The sequence below is a fragment of the Fulmarus glacialis genome, unplaced genomic scaffold (assembly GCF_000690835.1).
Source record: "Fulmarus glacialis isolate BGI_N327 unplaced genomic scaffold, ASM69083v1 scaffold30623, whole genome shotgun sequence".
NCBI classification, from domain to species: Eukaryota; Metazoa; Chordata; class Aves; order Procellariiformes; family Procellariidae; genus Fulmarus; species Fulmarus glacialis.
The window spans coordinates 1-20,270 of record NW_009205310.1 but is presented as its reverse complement, the minus strand read 5'-3'; the positions used below and the strand labels follow the sequence as shown (position 1 = coordinate 20,270).

At 42.1% G+C, this 20,270-nt stretch overlaps 1 protein-coding gene across 1 annotated transcript; it reads right to left on the bottom strand.

Moving 5' to 3' along the window:
- Positions 1 to 221: 221 nt before the first annotated feature.
- Positions 222 to 10,302, bottom strand: LOC104075021 (cytoplasmic dynein 1 intermediate chain 1; the record flags this gene model as incomplete). The annotated part of the gene is made up of 4 exons (XM_009575362.1): positions 222 to 366; positions 3,043 to 3,176; positions 5,970 to 6,083; positions 10,156 to 10,302. Coding segments are annotated over 4 exons (540 nt in total), but the record flags the coding sequence as incomplete, so codon positions are not given.
- Between the last annotated feature and the right edge of the window lie 9,968 nt (positions 10,303 to 20,270).

Here is a 20,270-nt window from a genome sequence, read left to right as displayed (position 1 = left end):
GAATCTACCTTTAAAGGGCAAGGTACGCTCCAGGGCGAATATGGTTGACACAGTTACACTAGATATATATTTTACTTACAATTTTATCACTATGCCTATTCTAAGCACAGCCTTTCAATTAATTGATTCTTAGGACTTGATATAGTCAATATTGAAATATTTCTGACAACAGCATTTTCACAAATGGCATTACCCATTCCACCCCAGCTCAGATTTCTCACCTTTGTGGTCCACAACTTGACTGTCCAGTCAAATGATGATGTAACAAAGAGATGGGAAAAGTCAATTGGACCCACTGCCATGTGACAATTGATTCCTGTGACGGGTCCTTGGTGGCCTTCAAAAATTTCACCAATGCCAGCTTTACTGCAGGAAGAAGAGACATTTGCATTCAGAGAGTGATTTAACATCTGGTGATTGAACATAATTTTTCTTTACTCTTAGGTTCCTGTTTCCTTTTAAAGTTCCATTTAATCTGTAAATCTCTCTCCTTTCAGTAAGGCCTTTGCCTGCAGAGGTTTACTGCTGTGGGCACAATTAATGCTCAGGATCCAGCACAGGGAGACTTTCTCTTACTTCTGAAGACTTGCCTTACTCACTTTTACATACACTGTCTACTACTGTAGCTTGAAATAACATTTACATATAATTATAAAATAATTCTAAATTATAATTATACTATAGCTTATGCCTCTGAGTAAGCCATTATCACAAGAAATAACCATTAAAATAAAAATGCAAGTATGTTAATGACTTATCATGAGCAATTCTTTTCTCTTAAATATCTAAAATAACTTTCCACAGCAGTCAATCACGTCACTAGGAAGCAAATCCTTTTTCACAAACAGTGAAGGAACTGTTCCTGTGATCAAGTATCATACAGGCATTACTTTGAACAAGGGGAGATGTGCATTTCATCGGCCTGAGGCTAGAATAGCTATTAGGAAGGAAAAATACAACACTGTGTGAGAGAGAATGTGTGCAGTTTTCTTCTTCCTGGAAGCAAATGATGCCAGATCAGTTGTCGGTGCTCTCTCACAGTATATATAGAGAGGGGAATCATGAAATTACCCTTTTAGTTACATTACAGAAAAATTGCCAATGGAAGAAAATACATTAAAAATAGCCACAGCTCTGACAAGGCTGCCAGCCCTGTGCCAGTGTGACTACAGCGTACCCAAAGAGATGAGAAGCTGCACTGGAGGAAATTGGTCCCTCATATTGCTAGCGTGGTGTCCCCTCACCTCTCCTGTTGACCATGACAGTGTGGCCTCACTTAGGCTCCCCTGCCAGACCCTGCAGCATGTGCTGGAGCAGGGGCTGGGTTCTGCAGTGCCTCTGCGGTGCTGGGTACAAAGCACACCTCATATTTTATCCCCACCTGTCTGCCATGTCGTCGGCCAGGTAAGGGGAATTCTGGAGCATTGAGAACACCTTGTGTATCTGCTGTGCTTTGACACACCTTTTTCCAGAATAACATATGGCGCTCTACTGTGCTGGGCTGGAGGACACAGGAGCCTCTGGAAATAAAATGGGGATGATAGCAAAATGCTCTAGGAAAGACAGGCAGGAGCAGAAAAGGAGTGCGTTTGTTGATGGTCAGCAGAAGGTTTGCTAAAAAGGTGGGCTAACGAGGATCTGGCACCTTTCTCCTCTTGTGAGGAACAAACCAGGCATGTCTGAAAGATCAGAAGTGAGAAATGCCCTTGGGCACGCTTCATTTATCATAGCAGCCTAAGACTAATTCAAACCATCATCTGCCACACAGCCTATCAGTATAATACCTAAATAGATACAATTTTGCAGTACTGTCAGCGGTCAGGCTAAAATAAAAATATTTTAAAACAAAAATTATGTTGAACAAAATATATGTAAAACAGTAGGAATGTGTAATAGAAGCCTTACAATCTTAAACCAGTGTATTGATGTCTATTTGGTCAACAGAAACACAGAATATGATAAAATATGAATTCAGAGAATATTGCAAACTACTGAAGTGTGGGGGTGAGCCTTAAATCTATCAGTGAAAAAAGTTTGTTCTTTACAAAAGCCTTTCAAGCATCCCAGAGGATGAAACTACTACCAGAAGCTAACAGAACATGCTAGCATTCTGCAGATTTACAAGGTGCAAACTAAGGAACTTGCAGTATTAAACTATAGCCTGGGTTATGCGAGGAAGGGATATGACCACTGTGTGTAAGAGAGCACAGGGTACGAATCCTGGGAGCAGGTCAGCCAGAGCTTGCGTACCCGCGCGGCACACTGTGGCTACGTCCATGTTAGCGAATAAACCAGGCGGCAGCCCAGACTGAGGGCAAACGGTGTGGCATGGCTCCTGGCTGTACAACAAAACCCTCTCGCCCTCCTGGAGAGGGTGGGCATGTCCAATCTGCCCACCGAGAGCGGGGGCCAGCAGGGCTCAGTCTCTAGCCTGGCTGTGCAGATGCAGCCTGCAGTGCTGCGCGGGAATACCCGGCGCTGGATGGCCGTGCATTGGGACATGCATGCTCTGTTTCTCACGTGCACATGTGTCCATGGTGCCTTTTCTCTGATATATGCCTGTGGAGACTGAAGCTGGAGCTGAGGATGGTAAAAAATAAAGCAGATTACCATCTCTTATGAGTGGTTTAGGCTTGATTACCCTGCAACAAAACTGTTTCCTGGGGCCTGATTCGACCTGCCCAGACATCTCAGCTAGCTGTCTAGACCTCCGTCTCACCTCACGGGTGAGAAAGAGGCATTTCTGAGGTCCCAGTCGTCTCTTCTTCAGGCAGTTGTCTGAAAAAGCTAAAGGAAATCAAACCCTAAGAGCAGTCATTGCTCTCCACCAACTATGCAGGGAGCCTGGGACAACTACCCCAGTATAACAGGCTGTAGCACAGATACTCAGTCAGGCAACTCCTGTCCTAGTCGTGTAAAGTAGAACAGTACAGATACCATTGATTCAAGAGAAAAAACATGAAACACTCTCCACACACACTTGGCTACCTCACGCCAACACAGGTACACAATGTTATTTAAGTACAAAATCCTGAACGTCACCTTCCATGACGACAGGCTGTGTAGACTGTTCCCTCTTCACTGCCAACGACGAAGTTATTGACATCTCCAGTTGGGAAAGCCATTCCTGTAACCGCCACTGGTTTGGACTTATTGTACACCAGCTCCATGCTCTCCTACCAAAACAGGTCTTCATTATTATTCTGCGATCATCCTTTTGTTTGGCTCTTTGTTGTTGTTTTTTTAATTAATTTCTAAATGTTACAAAGGGTAGCAGGAGGGGAAGAAGAAATCATTTGACCCAGCCACAGGACAGTGGTGTCTACATAGGACATTGTGAGAAGATGCAATGTCATAAACTAGGATGCACTGCTCCTGCCATCCCCGCCACTGTCTGTCACACGTTTGAGAGTGGCTGGAAGGCACTGGTCTTTGCTACGTCATCTTAAATCAGGCAGAGATGACAAGTGAGAATTTAAAATCTTCATGGTGCAGAAACGAAAGATAATACCTTAATGGTTACACTTGCCAGCCCCAGGCTCTAATAAAACATGCAATACCCTTCTATTTACAAACATTTTTGAAATCAATTGTTTGTCAGGAAACACGTGTAATAGCATGTGTGCCTGAGGCATTTCTCAGACTGTGCTATTTGTCCCTTTGCAGAACAAAATAAAAAAGTTGGGTTCCTGTCACTACCACCATTCTAAGCAGTGCTTTTCAGGGATTTTCTGAGGTAACCGTAAACACTCCCGCTAGACTCCATCATCAAGCTACAAACCAGCAAACATATTTTCTTTTTTCATTTGGTAGCTATATTTCAAAGTAAATCAGCATGCCCATTTCTGCTATTGCAAGTACAACCAGCATGAACAGTTTGTGGCCATTGGAAGATGCGTACGATTTGAGCAGATTTTGCACAACTTTTTGGTTGTTCAGTGTAAATAGTGTAACCCAAGAATCCACAAAGGGACTGAATGATTTAGCAATTTTCATTTTTAGCTATTTAAGTGGGTATGTTTTCTATGTTTAAAATGTCTAAGCTGCTATTCTTCTAGGGCCAAAGCCTATAGCGTTTTTCTCAGAAGGGCTTTTTACTGTAGCTGAAGAAAGTGGGCATCCCTGTGAGAGGAGAGGGCTGCAAATCCATAGAGAAATACTTTTGCTTGGTTTATACTTTTCTTTGAAATGCATTTGGTTCTACTAAAAAGGCAAAACAAGACCTGGAAAATGCATTGGCAGAGCACCCACGGACCATATATTTCTGTGAAAATCTTCTGGGGTGAGATCATCATTTAGTGTCTCTGTGGAGACACGGCCAGATACTGTGGTGGACTCTCTCCTCCCAGCGCCTACGCCATGGCTGTACACGAGTGCTCTGGATCTGTGTCTTCGGAAAGTTTCAGACTGACACACATCAGCAACACTCTACTCCTCCCAATTTAAAGCTATGGCACGTAGCTTGACATCAAGTCCTGTGCCTTTCTTTTCTAGATCACCATGAGCCATGCACCAAACTTCAGCATCATGTGGGGTGTGTTCCCACCCTTGTTGAAAGCCAGTTTTGGAGCAGGGAAATTCCATCTGAGTGATGAAGTACCGAAACTGAGATGTTCACAAATCTCTGCTTCAAAATTTAGTATTCCAGTAAGTGAATACATAAGGATGGGATTTATCTTCTTGATGTTTAAGTGAGAAACTGGGGAAGGGATTCAGGTGCTTAAACATAGATGTCTGGGCCATTTCAGATGCTTCCACTTCTACTCCAGAAGTGTATTGGTTTCTCATAGTCCCAGGACAAAAATACCACACCCATACTGTTGCCTTAGATGAGCATGAGCAACATGATCTAACTTTGAAGTTGGCCTCACTTTGAGTAGGGGAGTAGATGGGATGACTTCCAGAAGCCCCTTCCATCCTAAGATTTGACAGTTCTGTACCCAGGGTGGGTATCTGAAATGGTATTTCACACTGGGATGGGATGATTCTATCCTCCAGAAGTGCCCAGTCTCTCTCTACATTAAGTGTAAAGGGAACTGAAATTACTAGCTTAAACTTGACATGGACTTAACTTTCGGATGGCTAAGGTTAGGGTAGAGGAGTCCCACCTCTTGTGAAAAGCAAATAATTCGATAGTAATTGCACATCAATGTATGATTAATTGATGATTAATGGAATCATTAAAAGGATTTTCTGTGCAGTATTTTGAAACAAGATCAGATCCCATGATGCTTAGTAAAAATGATTTTAAATTATTTTTTTTCTAAGAAATTACGTATAAAAAATGAGTGATGAATTGGAATAGAAAATGTACTACTCCAGAAGATAACACTTAAAAAGACGCTTTCCATAGACCTTTGTCAGCATCAGATTCTTTGTTGAGTTTCCATTATTATAATCACTAGTGGTTTGGACAATTTTCCTGGGTTCCCTTTCATTTCTGATACAAAGGCGGTGTGTGTGTGGGGGAGACAATAGTTGCAAACATTCCAGAGGGGGGAAATTAGTTCTAAGACTTTTGATTTGCATTGTTTGTTCCTCTGGCTACTGAAGGCAGGCAGCAAAGTAAGCTTTCTGACTGTGTGCCTTGGAAACCCGTAGTGCCTAGGGTGTGTTCAGCAGCAGTGCAATCTAGTCCATATTTGTTAAACAATGCTGTAGAGTAAGTGCAATTTATACCACAGGCGACTTCTGTAATTACCGTGCTTTAAAATGGATTATTTCATTTTCACTTGAAACTGACCTATGTATTAACGTATTACAATAATTACATGATTTGTGGTAAAGGAAATGGGTTTTGGCTCTTAGCAGAGACTGCTGGAAGCAAGCTGTACTCTTTCAAGTGCATCCATTGGTTTTAGTTTGTATAGGACGTGAGGTTTTGGCTTTTAGGAGCTATGTTCCATTAAGCAGGTATCCTGCTCTACCAAAGGTGCTTTTTTTCCCTGTATAAGAGAAAACAAACCCACCTGTGGAGTTGAGAGCATGTCCAGGCTCCAGGAGCACATTTTGCCATCCGTAGAGACGGTAATGAGGTTGTGCGCATTCTGTGTTCCAACTACATTCACACAATACACAGGATGCTGAAAACACATTAACACTGGAAATCAGAGAGCCATTCTCACATCATCACGAACAAATTTCTAATGTCTCCTACGTTACTTTAAAGAATGATTAAGTAGTCACATAATGCCTGGAAAATACAGGAGTCAGCTTTTGCCAGATAGGAATTGTTTTGGTTTTTTTTTAATTTAAATTTTAAGAGGTACATTATGGAGGTGGAAATGTTTTCAAAGTTTCATTTTCCTCATAATAAAACAACCCAGCTGAGTAATGCTGTGAAAATACTGAATTATGTGGATGAGATTTCACCCACAGGGACATGTATCATTCTACTGATGGCTTTTGACACTGAAAATAACCGGCAGAAAGAGGCAAATTATCCAAATGGAATCAAAATGAAAACTTTATTCAAGAAAACAGCTGCATAAAACTTGAACTTTTCCAGAATTTGGCTTGTATGCTAAATATTTGCAAATGTACTCCCGTTGAAAAACATGAACAAGTCCATCAGCGTTCTCCAGCACTGGCCAATATACCTTTTTAAATCTGTCATTATAAATGCAGAGTGACTAAATTTAGGGTGTTACTGGTTCACCATAGCACAGTCATTCCATAGAGGCTGAATTCCACTTAGTATGCAATGATGAAACTTGGCCTACTCCTTTTCCAAGGAACCTGGTAACATTTTGAGCCTAAAGCGTCGTCTGATATCTGACGGTGACATGTGAGGGATGGTTCAAGTTCAACAACCTCCAGAGTGAAAAATCAGTCAGACTGAACAATAAGATTTAATTTTCTTTGACCTGTACAAGTGGATACTGCTGAATTAAGGGTAAGAAATATACACAAGTCAAGCAGAGAACAATTGTATTTCTCTGCCTCTTTTGCCAATGATTAGAAGACCTGTGTCTCCAGGAAGAAAAACTACTTTTCACTAATATTTTCCTTATTTAAAGAAACTGGCTAGCTTTCAGGTTTGATACCTGAGCGGGCCCAGTAAATGCGCCCTCCCTAAGTGCAAAAAGGGCAGCATCTGATGCACAGGGTGTGTATGCGCACACCGAAGGTGGACTCAGCAATTGCTGCTGAAATGGTACCTTGTGCTTGGAGGCCACCTGTACTCAGCAGTAAGTCTCAAGGTCCGTTCTGATGCTGATTTTTCTCTTTCTCTCAAGATTGTCAGGCACCTGGTTTCCCCCAGATCATCAAATGGACCCCAATCTGTCCCTCACAATCTGTGTCTCACGCTATTACGCTCGTGCGATGGACCTTCTTGCTGCTTCGTGGTGAGCTAATGACCCCAGTGCTAAACATGAGTAGCACATACTGATGCGTGAAATAAGCATAGACCCATTTTTTCCTGGGTGTTTGGACCTCCAGTAGTCCAAACAGAGAGGGACAGAGTGGGTGGGAGGAAGCTAAAGCAAGCAGCGGAGTATCGAGAATATTTTTGGGGGGGAGGGAGAGAGCAAGCCACGCCTTTCCAGCAGCACCTCAGTGTGCCAGGTCTGGCTTTAATCAGGGCTACCAGCCATCAATTTCATGCACAATAAAACTCATGGCAGAAATGAAAAGACGTAAGGAAAATGGATGAAAAAGACAACCAACTGTACGTAACGGAAAGTCTAAACAGGCTCCTTCCTTTCAAAGGGTCGCTGCCAGCTTGCTTTTATTTATTTTGGAAATGAAATCATCATGCAAAAGGGTTTTGTCTTAATTAAAATTTCCTGTTGTCCCAAGTGCAGATGTGTGGTGGGTGTGAAAGGAAATTAATGAATAAGCTGCGGGTAGAATTCTCTTTCCTGGTGAATCCAGGCAGCAATCAGTGGTACTAAACTTCAGGAACGTTTAAGTCAATGATAACAACACACTCTATCTGTTTCAAATAAACAAAGTGAGAGAAAGAAAAGAGAAAAATCCTTTTTTCACATATGGCATAAGTTCAAATTAAAAAATGACTATTCAACTCACGTATCTAGCACTACATAAAGTAACATTGCTACAGTAGAGTTGTCTTAATTTAATCCTTTTTTTTTCTTGGCAGCTAGGATTCAAGCCAGCCTTTTGCAACCAAGACTTCATTTACAGTTTATGTAAGTGATTCCTTTATATGAACATAAAGTAAGCACTCTTTTATTGTAAAATCTGATCACTCCTTAAAAACACCATGCTTCCTCATGTTACGACTGTGTAAACACTTATTTATACCAATCCATGACAGCACACAGAGTGCTCATCCACAACTGAAAGTCATTTATTTATGTTTGTAAAAAGCAAAACATCACATATTGTTCTATTGCAATAATAAAACTCGTTTAATGTATAATTCCAGGAGGTACAATTTTTTCTTAAATGTTTTCTGAGTGTAAACAAATTACTTCCCATTAATCTTTTCTTTTCCACTAGATTTTGAGTCCCAGTTGTTCAATTTTCAGTGACAGTCAGCTTCTTGCCACTAGTTTTCTGGTCTGCTACATCTCTGAATTGCACTTCCAGGAGAGACTGTTTCTTTTCATGCAGATTGAACAACATTACTGGCGACAAAATGAGCAAAAACATTAGGGAAATGAAAAGCAGCGTTGACGTTGCAACCCATGGCACAAATCGTAAGATTATTACATCAACATTCATGATAGTGGAAATTTAGGGAACAATATTTGTACTGCCTGGCCCACTAAGCGTATCTGTGCACACTTCCCATTTTTTAATATAAGACACTTGCTATCATAATACTGGCCCTATGCTGAATCTTTTGCATTAATTCACGTGGCATGGCTTCTGGAGCTGTCTTTTAACTCCAGGGATTATGTTGTCACAGTCAACTAAAAGCTGAACCTTGATCTGCAAATTCCAAAGATAAGAATTGCAGAATTGTAAAAGCTGGAGGTGCAAAAGACCTATCACTTTGTCTGATCCTTCGTTCTGCTAGAACAAGATTATTATTTTATCTTCTGCTAGAACAAGATTATTATCTTATCTCTCTGAGTGCTTTGTATAGTTCAGTTGCTTATGTTTCAGGAAATCTGCATTTTTCTGCATTCTTACATCATACTATTACATTTTTCTCCTCCTTTCAGCCTGTATTTTCTTTTCCACTTCCCACTCAGGAATGGTCCCAAGCCCACTCCCAAGATGAGATATGTTTACCATCCACAGAGTACACCTTCCACCTCTTATGAAGAGGCTGCCTGAGCCCAAACCCTGGAAGAGGAGAGCTCAAGAATGCACAACATGTTACTGCAGGATGGACTGGAGGTCAGCACCATTGCAGAGTGAGGACACTTTAGCAGGCAATCCAAGCTTGTCTCTTCCTCCAGCGCAATATGAGTACTTTGCAATGTAAGAGGGAGTCTTCTACCACAGACGACATCTTTGTATCACAGAGAAACTCTATTCCTTCTGAGGCATTTTGTGCCACTGCTCTGCCTGTATATCACCAGAGCCCTGTGCTGCTATCACTATATCTGCAGGTGTCTCTGTGTGTCAGCAAAATGCTCTTCCACATCATTCTATTGAAACAAACTCCCCTCACTGTGCAAGCTCTGCCCTATGGCCCTGTCTGGAGTAGGAGACCATGACAGGCGTTTATGTATTGCTCTACTGGAAAACAGAAGCAAACTGCCCCGCTCTCTTCAAGGGCACCGCTGTCTACTTACAGGACTCCACTGAGACCACTGTAGGTGCCTAATCTGGTTCAAAAGAGAAACTCGTGTACAACAAGACAACAATAAATGATTCAAATTGCCTGCCATGCTGTGCTGACAGACACACAGTTCCTATAGTGACCTGGCTCTCTTTACAGGCAATGGAGAGCAAGAGTCACAGTGCCACTGTGCTGGCACAAAGGTGCCTCACTCAAGTGTTGTAATTGATCCTGCCCTCTTCCTTGGAAAGGAGGATAATCTCCTGACCTGACCGTACAAAGTGTGATGGTTAAGCACTGTACATCTCTCTTATCTATTTCTTTCCCTTCAAGGGCCACACTTATGTTTTTATCTGTGTGGCAACCAGCATTGTATACACAACTAGACAGCTCCACTTCCCTGCTGACCATTTCCTCTAAGGAAAGGAGGAGGTGATTTTTATCCTTACCGTGTGAGCAGCAGCAGATAAGGGAGTCCTCTGAACTGGAGTGCGCCTGTGACTGCGATTATCCCACAAGACAATTTGGCCAGAGTATGTTCCACCAACGACCAGGTTTGGGTGAAAGCGGGCAAAACAGACAGACATCACAGAGGACTGGAGTAAAACAGGTAGAGAAGAAGAGAGGGGTTACACGGTCAGTCATCTTCTCTCCTTAAGGAAGCATATTGTAATTAGTATTTTGTATTTTAGAAATCACTGTATGAGCTGTATTCGTATTTGTTGCACACCAGTAATTCTGCTAAAGCCAATAGGACACATGCAAAGAGCTAATTTTGACCCTAAAATGTGTAGTTCCATCAGTCCTAGGGAAAATATGCACCATAGGATGAGTCTTAGCATGATGCTAAAAACCTGAGATAACCTCTCCATGACAGTGATGGGAAAGTGCTTAATTTCATTTCCAAAAGTGAGAACTTCAAATAACCAGATGCCAGCCCAACAGAGGTTGGCATCCTGGCCCATGATTTCCCATCAGGGAGAGCTCTTCCCCTATTGCTCCTCTAGCTTTTAACTCTCAAACAATTTGAGGTGAGTCTGAGAGACTCTCCAAAGTTCACCTCAAGGTGTGCTGCCTTGAGAGCATCAGCTGACAAGCCACGTCTCATTGTTGGATCAATGATTGATTTCTCTGCTACAGAGAGGTCCTGTTCTAATAGTAGAGGGAACCACACTTTCCCTTACGCTGTTTGAGCAGAAATGAGTTTTTCCTCATTTTAATGACAGCTAAGTTGCCTTTGTACATTTTCTTTAGCTGGGGATGCTGAGGAGCCAGACTGGTGTAACGGTTAGCCTGGCTATCTGGTAGAGTGCCCCACAAGCCAGTATGGAGATGGGTATCTATCCCAACTACGGCCTTCCAGTCTCTTTAAAATAACATACAACATCTGAAGTCCTCAAGGGAACAGTCCCCAGAACCTTCATGTGCCAACAAGCTACAGCCAAGAGCAACAAGCTATAACTCCTTCAAGTCCTCCACCATCTTTCTAAGGAATTATTTCCCATTTTTATATAATTGGTCCTGGATGTTATGTCTTTGATTTATGCAGATTGGAAAGCAAAAGTTACAGCATTCATATAATTTCCTGAGAATTCGCATACTAATAAAGACAGTTTGCAAACAGAAGCAAATGTCATTTTTTCATGGGCAGTTTTAGTGATGCTTGCAAGCCACAGAGCAAGACTTGAACTGCTGTGGCAATTACAGTCAGAAAGTTAAAGTCACTGTTAGTGGTCGCATTCTTAAAAATTCATTTTCTGGCTGTTTCCAATGAGTTTTGGTAACAAATCTTTGTAATACTTTAATGACTGGATATTTTGAAGTAGTGATGTTCCTATGTGTGAACCCATTTTACTCAATGACAAAGGGTTAACTAAGTTACTGTATTTCAGTTGCATAAAAAGCATTGCAGACATTTAAGTAAACTTTGTTGAATTGGGAACATAAGAGCTGCCAAGCTGAACCAGACGCAATGTCGACCTAGCTGACCACCCTGTCTCTGGCAGGAGTGGATGGAGTTTTAAAAACTTTGACGTGGGCAGATGTGTTGTCTTCTTTCCTTACTGCTCCTCATCTTGATTTCTAGTAGCTAGAGACTGGTTTGAACTCTTACACCAGAGATTTAAAACCCCTTCTGAGAGGGCTAGAATTAATTACGCTAGCTCTTGAAGTCTATAACGAGGTTAATAAGAACAAAGCAAAATGTGAAGTTTAAAGAGTTTTTACTGAATTCATGTGGCTACCTGATATCTATTGTTTAAAGCCAGATTATATGCTAAATTAACTTAGTAGACACTTCTAGCACGCAGCAGTATATTCAGTACTGGTTTTTTGACCTAATAAGATCGCCAAGACAATGAAGTAAGCTGCCACTACCTTTTTTCTTCCCCATTCTCTCTGGATTCTTGTGGCTGTTTATTTGACATCTTTGATCCCTTCCCTTCTTGACTAAAGCTTCTGCATATGTTTCTCTGATGTTATATAGCCTAGTATCTAATGACTAGATGATTAGTATACATAATTGCCTATTCTAGTCCATATCCATCTAAGCTTTTGAGCGTAGTAATTACACTATGGTCAGTCATAGCAACAAAAGGTAGCTTCCAAACACCATTTCCAAAGGACCTATTAGCTCTACAGATAAGAAAACCCACCTGTGAGTAACAGGACTTCAGTACTGCTAAGAGGGACTTAAAACTCAGCTACAATGCAGCTGCCATCCGGTTTCCACAGATCCGCCATACATTATAATTAAAACGACCCTACAGCACATGTTCTACATTTTATCTCTTTGTTTAATTGCTTCGTGAGTTGTTTTAATCAACCCCTCTCATTCCTTATAACTAAGCTGACAGATATTCTTACACGAAGTGAAATAGCCAGATGATTTTAAAATAGTACAGCTCCACCACTGTGTACACCCCGCAGCAGCTACAAGGCTCCATATGTATTTTAAGAAACCCCAATTCAAACAAGTTATTCCACAACAAAGTTCTCAGTTTGTCCGAAACAAACTTGGGAGACTCTGAAGCAGGGCAAAGAAGCCAAGTGGACAGTGTATTTTTAAATGTTGTGTTTTCATGGTTAGCATGTTTTTGAATCCAGAATCCCAGAATACATTTGAATGGTCAGGACATAAACTGCTAAAGTGTGTTTTTCATAAAGTTCAGAAATAACCTACAGACATGACACAGACTTAAGCCCTCTGCACTGCCTCTAGTTTTACGTATCACTCCAAAGTAACTTGCATTCTTCAATTGATGAAATGTTCACATCCTTTTAATTATGTCAATATTATCTTTCTACCGAGGAAAAACTTCTGTCAAATATTAGAATTTAACAATTTAAGGACTCCACTCCATAGCACTTAATATAGTGATTATTTTCTTAAAGTTAATGGCAGTACTCAGATGAGTAAGGGCTGTAAGATCCAGCCGAATCATTTAACAACTTTAAAAGCATTTCTTAGCCTTAATGGGAGAGAGTGGCAGACAGGTCTCCAGTCTGTCTGAACAGCTCTGTGCTCAAGGAGAGCAGCAGAAACCATTCCCTGTAAGCCTCCTCTGCCTCCAGGCTGCCTCTTGTTTGCCGATTCAAGTAGTTTTGCTCCTCTAAAACAGAGTTTTGCCACTGACTTCAAAGGGGGAGGAACCAGTGCATGGTCAGGTTTTAAAATAACAGCGTATCCCTCTTTGCACTTCTACCACACCTTTCTAGGGAAATCTCACGGCACTTTCCAGTAACGACGGTAAAGCTTCCCAGTTTTTCAGTTAGGCATATTTTATATGCTGTAGGTGCTTAGTTACCCATTGCAGAGGACAGAAGCAGCTAGTTTCATAGTATATGGCAACAGTGCATGAAGAAATATAAGAGGGATCATGTCAGAGGGCAATTCCACAGGGAGTTTAGTGTCCATGGTATAAAAGCGGCATTTAGAATAGGAGGTTCCCAGCGTTATCTTTTTATGGGTGCCACAGAGCATTGGTGTCTGCAAGTTGTCGGGACCCACAAGAGACATGCAAACCCAGTGTTTGGTCACCTTCACTTCTCCGAATTGCTCTGTGCAGCGAATCATTTCATTATTCACTTTAGCTTAATGCTCTGGTGTTTTCTCCCTACATGCAAATCCAGTCTGCTGGATTTAGCTTTCTATGTCTCTTCTTAGCTTTCTCAGCAACCCTACCAAAGTATTTCTGGTACTTCTGGCTTTGGGATCTTCCACCCAGATTTTCTGCTCCTGGTGATGGCCTTCTGGTGGGCACCACCACGCTGGTGCTGCTGCCTCATCCCCTCTGCATGCTCTGCCTGTCCGCGGAGGTGAGCAGCTCTCAAAGGGCCAGACGAGCGAGCCTGAATCGGCTCCAGGTGGGAGCCCTGCCCAGGGGAAAGGGAGAGCCAGGCCCAGGCTGGTAAACCCGAGATTTTTGTCTGGCAAACGGGCGATCCCGCTCCCCGAATGCTAAAGCTTCTGCTCCCGGCTGTTACAAGAACAGCGCTGAAAACGTAATTAAGAAACAAAGCATGAAATGTCTGTGCTCTTGTCATGGCAAAGGGAGGGCTGGCCTCAGAAACTTAAGTGTTGCCCAGCCCTTGAGAGGCCTGCAGTCGAAGGGACGAAGGCAGCACACCCGGCCCCCTGTTCTGGCAGCTGTCGGGTCGTCTCAGCCCGTACGGAGAGAAGCGCTGCAGGGGCGAGGAGGTGGGGACTCTGCTCAGCCGCCTCTGCCTCCTCCCTCCCTCCCCGCTGATGCACTCAATTCAAACAGGCCCCGAGCCCTCTTCAAGTGGCTGGGAGAGCTTGTTTTTATTTTAGAAGCTTAATCCGGCCCAGATTTGGATTAATGATGGCGTATCCCTTCAACCACAGATACACATGCTCGGGACAGACAGTCGTTTAGATTCTCCTTACTGAGAAGCCCGACCTCAGTACCCACATCTGATGTGTGTAAGGCCCCAGAGACTCAGCTGTCTGTGCTCATGTCCGTAGATTCGGATGGCACTCTGCCCAGCCACCAGTTGAACAAGTTCACAAAGACCTGGGTGCTAAACAATAATGACTTTCAATAGGCAATGACTACTGCATTCAGCGAGACCTCTTCTGCAGGAAACCACCCCCGTAGGCAGCGCTGCCATACTGGTGCCATATGCCTACACTTGACACCAGATGGATCTCAAAACAATACTTCGTCAGTGGGAAGAAGCGATCTGAGGAGTTCACAGGCATTTCTAGACTCCAAAATACCAGGTTATATTGCAGCAGGCACTCAGGAAACTCCTGGGTAGATTTTCTAGCTGAGCAAACACATGTGAAAAAGCACTACAGTCTGTGGCATGCTACTATAGGTCAGTCTAACACAGACAACAGCGGGCAATAAAATTAACTGCAGCTGAGATGAAGAGGCAGATCCTTTTCCATGCTTGAGGGAATTGGCTTAGAGGGACTGAGAGCAGAGGGACAAAGCTGTGGTACTGTCGCTTAGCTAGAACCACGAAAAGGTGCCAAACTCATAGTCCTTTATCCATAGGAACTGAAGAATAGGGCCTGGACCTCTGATCACCTATGCCTGCCCTCCTGAGGAATAAACAAGTAAAGATAAAGGCCAAAAGTATATGTACAAGTTACTTGAAACCTTCTGCTCTCACTCCTGCTCATCAAGAACAGCATTTAAAGGGTCTAAGCACTCCCAGTCCCTCTGAGAGCTGCCCTACTTTCTTCTGACCAGGCAATCAGGAGACTAACTCCTCATGCTTGCATTGCTACATACCTGTATGTGGCCCCAGAACAGATACAGATGATATACCTCAACTGCAAAGGTGGATTAAAATCATCATCTAGAAACAAAGCAGCAACTGAGTTACTAAATAAAGCCCTTTTTTCCTGCCAGGCCAAGGACTGAGAATCAGCATGGAAAGTAGCGATATCAGATCTGAACACTGGTTTGTCTGGTTTAGTGCCCTATTACATCCTTTTTGCACCACAAAAGAAGGTGTGAGATACCTTGAAAGAGGCAATTCTAGGGTGACTTTGCCCTGGCTACTGAAATACCTGGATTTGTACACTGAAATAGAGACTATGTTCCTTCAAAGAGTCTTGCTTACTATTTTTAGTATCAGCTATTATGAATCTGGATATTTCTGTGTTTCACATAAATGTCTAAGTATAATTAATAGCAATAAGCAAACGGCAGAGAGGATAGCAACAGAATTACAACTGTTTTTCCCAATTAAATTTGAAAAGGTACCTTAAAAATTATTTATGTGTACGGAAACCTTTACCAAAGAGGTTAACTCTTAATTCTAAAAGCTTTAAATGCCAAGACTTCCGTATTGCTCCCCCCAACTCTCTTCCTATTCAACTATGAAATAGCATCTGAAATATTTTGTACTAGAGATTATTTGTGGTACCACACAAAATTCATCTTCTACTAAAAATAAAATAAAAGCAGTTGACATCCTTCACATATTTAAAAAAATAAATAAAACCAAACAAACACTTCTTCAAACCAAATGTCAGAATCCTGTTTAATTAAAAAAAGGAAGTTTATACTTGGTTATGGTGTGTGTCGACATCTATCCCTTTGATTTACAAGAGTATGGACTGGAAAGAACAGATTGCTTTATTCAAGAGAAAGAAAGGAGGGAGGGGGGCCCATGTGTAGGCTGTATTAACTTCAGTGCTTGTTAAAACATGAAGGATTAATGGTGGAAAGGGAGGGAAGAATTGTGAATGTCTCCAGTTTAGGATCTTCAAAAATGTTTGGGGATTCTAAGAATGTCTCACCCGACCACATGAAAGCTGCACAGAGAGACTCAGCCACACGACTGCTCTAAATCCAAAGCTGGTATTGCTCCACTTATACCATCAAACCAATGGAGCTGAAATGTAGCCACAAATTAAATTTATTTTTATTGAAAAAGTACTAAGTCCTTAAAAAGAAGGAAAAGAGTATGTCAGGAAACGCAGCTCTTTCTTGGTCGAGTAGGTAACTCTGACATCTAACCTCAGTGCTGACATCTGAGCGTTGCAGCAGAATCAGAGCGCCCTGCCCAAGTCTGCAGAAAGGCAATATCCAGCCTCATGCCTTCATTTTAAGCAGGGCAGAAAGCTGAAGCTTTCTACTTTCATCTCTGTAACTGCAGGTTCAGTCCGTGTGACTACAAGAATAAAATAATCAGAAGAAAGTCCACAAGCTGCCTTGCCAAAAGGGAATCTGCACTTCAGCCCTTTTGGAAAGTGCATTTGCTAATATTATTCATTCGGTGGTGGTGTGATGACTCAGAAAAGCAGCAAAACTGTTTGTTGTATTGCAAAAGCAGATAAACATGATACTTCTCAAAAGTGATACGACTGCAACAACAAATCAATTTGGTAACCCTGGATTACTAACCCTGAATTACAATACATATGTGCAAGCCTAAGAATACAATCTTTGCTGAATATCCTACTTCGTTTGGTAAACTGAGGATGAAAGAATTAAAGCCTGGAGAAATAAGGAGCAATTTCATAAAAAGAGCACATCAAAATCAAGTTTTCTTTCCACCCGACTGCTTACATGCTAAGTACCCAAATTTGTCTGTTTTCTCTGATTAGGACCTGGCTGCTTATCAAATTGCAGGGTCAAATCCTTAATGTCGGTGTGCCTGGGTGTTGCAGAAGCAAGCACTTCCTTGACTTGTCTGTTTTATTTAGGTCATGATACTCTTAACAGTTATACAAGAGCACTCTTAATTGTTTTGATGAAATTATTCACAAGCCTGAAGTGACGGTCTGCACCGCCCTTGCAGACCTGGAGCCTTAGGGCATGTGTCTGCGGATGGAGCACAGAGACCTTCTGCTGTTCCCGCTCATACTCCAGGCTGGCCAGAATTTGGAGCAGATGATAGGTGTCAGATTGAGCATGGTGCTCTGGCACTTCACTTGCATGCAGCAGGGCTCACTGGTTTCAGCACAGTATTAGCCAAAGGCTTCTGGACCAGAGCTTCTATACACGCAGCCAGACAGCCAGTCTGTCACTGCCTGCCACCACCCCTAACTACAGCTGCAAGTTCTTTGGGGCAGAGGCTGCTTTGTTACGATGGGTTTGTAGCAAATTTCTTTCAAAGGCACCTCAGTCTGGTTGAGGCCTCTAGGATCGACCAAATAATAACATTACATGGAAAATTTACTTGTCACACAGGTCAGAAAAGCCATTAGGTAAGAAGCGATTCTTACACTGAAGAGTGTTCACTTGCTTTCTGAAAATATGGGGCTGGTGGCAGAATGTTCCTATCAACTACCAGAAATCTTTTAGAAATAAGTCATCACCTACATGGGACATGACAAAACAGAATTTGTCTGGTGTGTTTCTACTGACACTTTTGATTCTGTTAACTAGTGGTTGCTGTTTTCATTCAGAGGGAAATTCCAAGAGATTTTAGAAGTTAGAATCTTTGAATTGCAACCTGTATAATTTTCTAGTGATGAAACCTCCTTAACGTTCTGCACACATTTACATTTAGTCACTTTGACTTCTGTTTTAAAAAGCATCTCAAACACATAAGGTGTCCATCCATGCACTGGCTGGTTGGTGAGACAAAGGTATTTAGGTGCTGCAAAGTGCATCAGCAAATCCCGTTGCCTGCCTTTCTCTCCATCTTTAGGCACCTAACCACATTTATAAATCTAGCTCACCGTCATTGGAGCATAAATTAATGTCTTCACAGTTTTGGTCTGCCAGCAGCCAAAATTCAGATTCAGCATCAATCAATTCCCAACTGTATTTCATTGCTAATTCAGGGCAAGATGCGAGTCTTCTCTTCTCAGCTTGCGCACTGTTTGCTATGGAGAATGTATACAGTTTTCCTTTCAATAGTAAGTAATGTCAGGTTGCAATTGTCACCCCTCTTTTTTATTTTCAGAAGAGGGCTTATTGGACTGGACTTATAATATTAAAGGGCTGTTTAACACAGATAGTTACCCAAAATAAAGAACCTCAACCAAACCACCCTCCCGTGGAAGCGGTAATGCAATCTGCATGTTAGCTTACTTGTGTTTGGGTTTCATCTGGGCTCAGAAAATCAGTAAGATAAGTTACAATGAACTGTCTGCAGTAATTCATGAAGGGACAATAACTGAAGAGAAACAAAAGATTTTACATTCAACTTTTCAGCCCCATTGAAATGCTTAATTCTCCATTCCCTACAGACTCTAAAGAAATATGCTTAAGGACACGGTCTTTGCAGAATTTTAGGGACAGTTTAACTAAGACGCCAACAATTGCTGTGGCAAATACCCCTAATGCTATGCACTAAGTCTTGAAAACTATACCCTATGCATAGTCTGCTGTGTATATATTAAATCTACTGTAAGTACATGCTGATAATATAATAAAGAATGAAAACTGGTGCTTTCCTAATCCTTTTTCATTCTCTTTAGCACTCATTTTGGCAAGCAGGGCAGAGATTGCAGCATTCAGTGCCAGAAGGTCCTGAAAGAGGCAGAGTATTTAGTATAGGACAAGTTTTCAAAAGCCATCTCCATCTGCATAGCCTTAAAGCACTGTTTACATCTCCATGCATTATTATCCACGCATGTGAATGGCAGAAAAAAGATAATAAGATGAGAGGCCATAGTAAAAAAAAGAGGAAAAGTTCAGTTTAGCCTGTTTTGGTCAATCTGTTCATCATCATATCTCTGCATTCCTACAGGTTTTGGGGGGAAGGAATATTTTAAGCACTGCAAAATGAAACATAGGGCTTGAGAAGCACATATGCAAAACATCACACAAACCAAAGCCCTCTCTAAACGTTGCAGTCAGGCAACTCCAGGCAAAAGCATCTATGAAGGTGAAGCCACTTCTATTATCTAGCAAATGGCTGGGGAACCTGGCTGGGACGGACAAGTCCAGGAGTTCTGGTCACTTTTTCTGAATTACTTCTGCATATTCCCTGATATTATCTAATATAAAATACAGATATAGTCTTGGCAGCTGAGCCCTATGCTCACAAAGTACCCCAGCCACCAAGCTAAGGACTTAAGCTTCTTGTTGCTGCACATCTCTTCTCCCAGCGGAGTCTGCTTTCTGCTGGAACCACGACCTGGCCTCAGAAGTGAGGCTCAAGAGTCCCTCTATCCAGGGTGATCCCCATCTAGCACTATGCAAAAGCAGAAGAGATCCCCGGGAGAGTGAGGTATGGGCTAGGCTTGCCTGGCATCCTGGTGTCCTGGACTCTTCTCACAGAGAAAGAAAACCAGATGATCACTTGATGGCAAGTTCTGGAAATATCAGAGTTGGGCTTTACAGAGCACATAAAGATAGCAAATTCCAGGCTTGGAGAACAGGAATAGAAACATGAGTTGTTCTTGAGCTGTGGTGGTAGCTTGGTGGTTGCTATGGCAGCAGTCCCCAAACCACGTGTTTAATCAATCAAACTATGTGAAGCCAGAGATGAATTAGAAGCCAGTACAGATGCTGCAAGAACAATTATCTACAACTCAGCCTGTGAAGTTGGGCATAGTAGTCACATCTGCTTATAAGGGAGTTGCAGATGAATCTTAAGTGTGGCTGTCCTGGTTTCGGCTGGG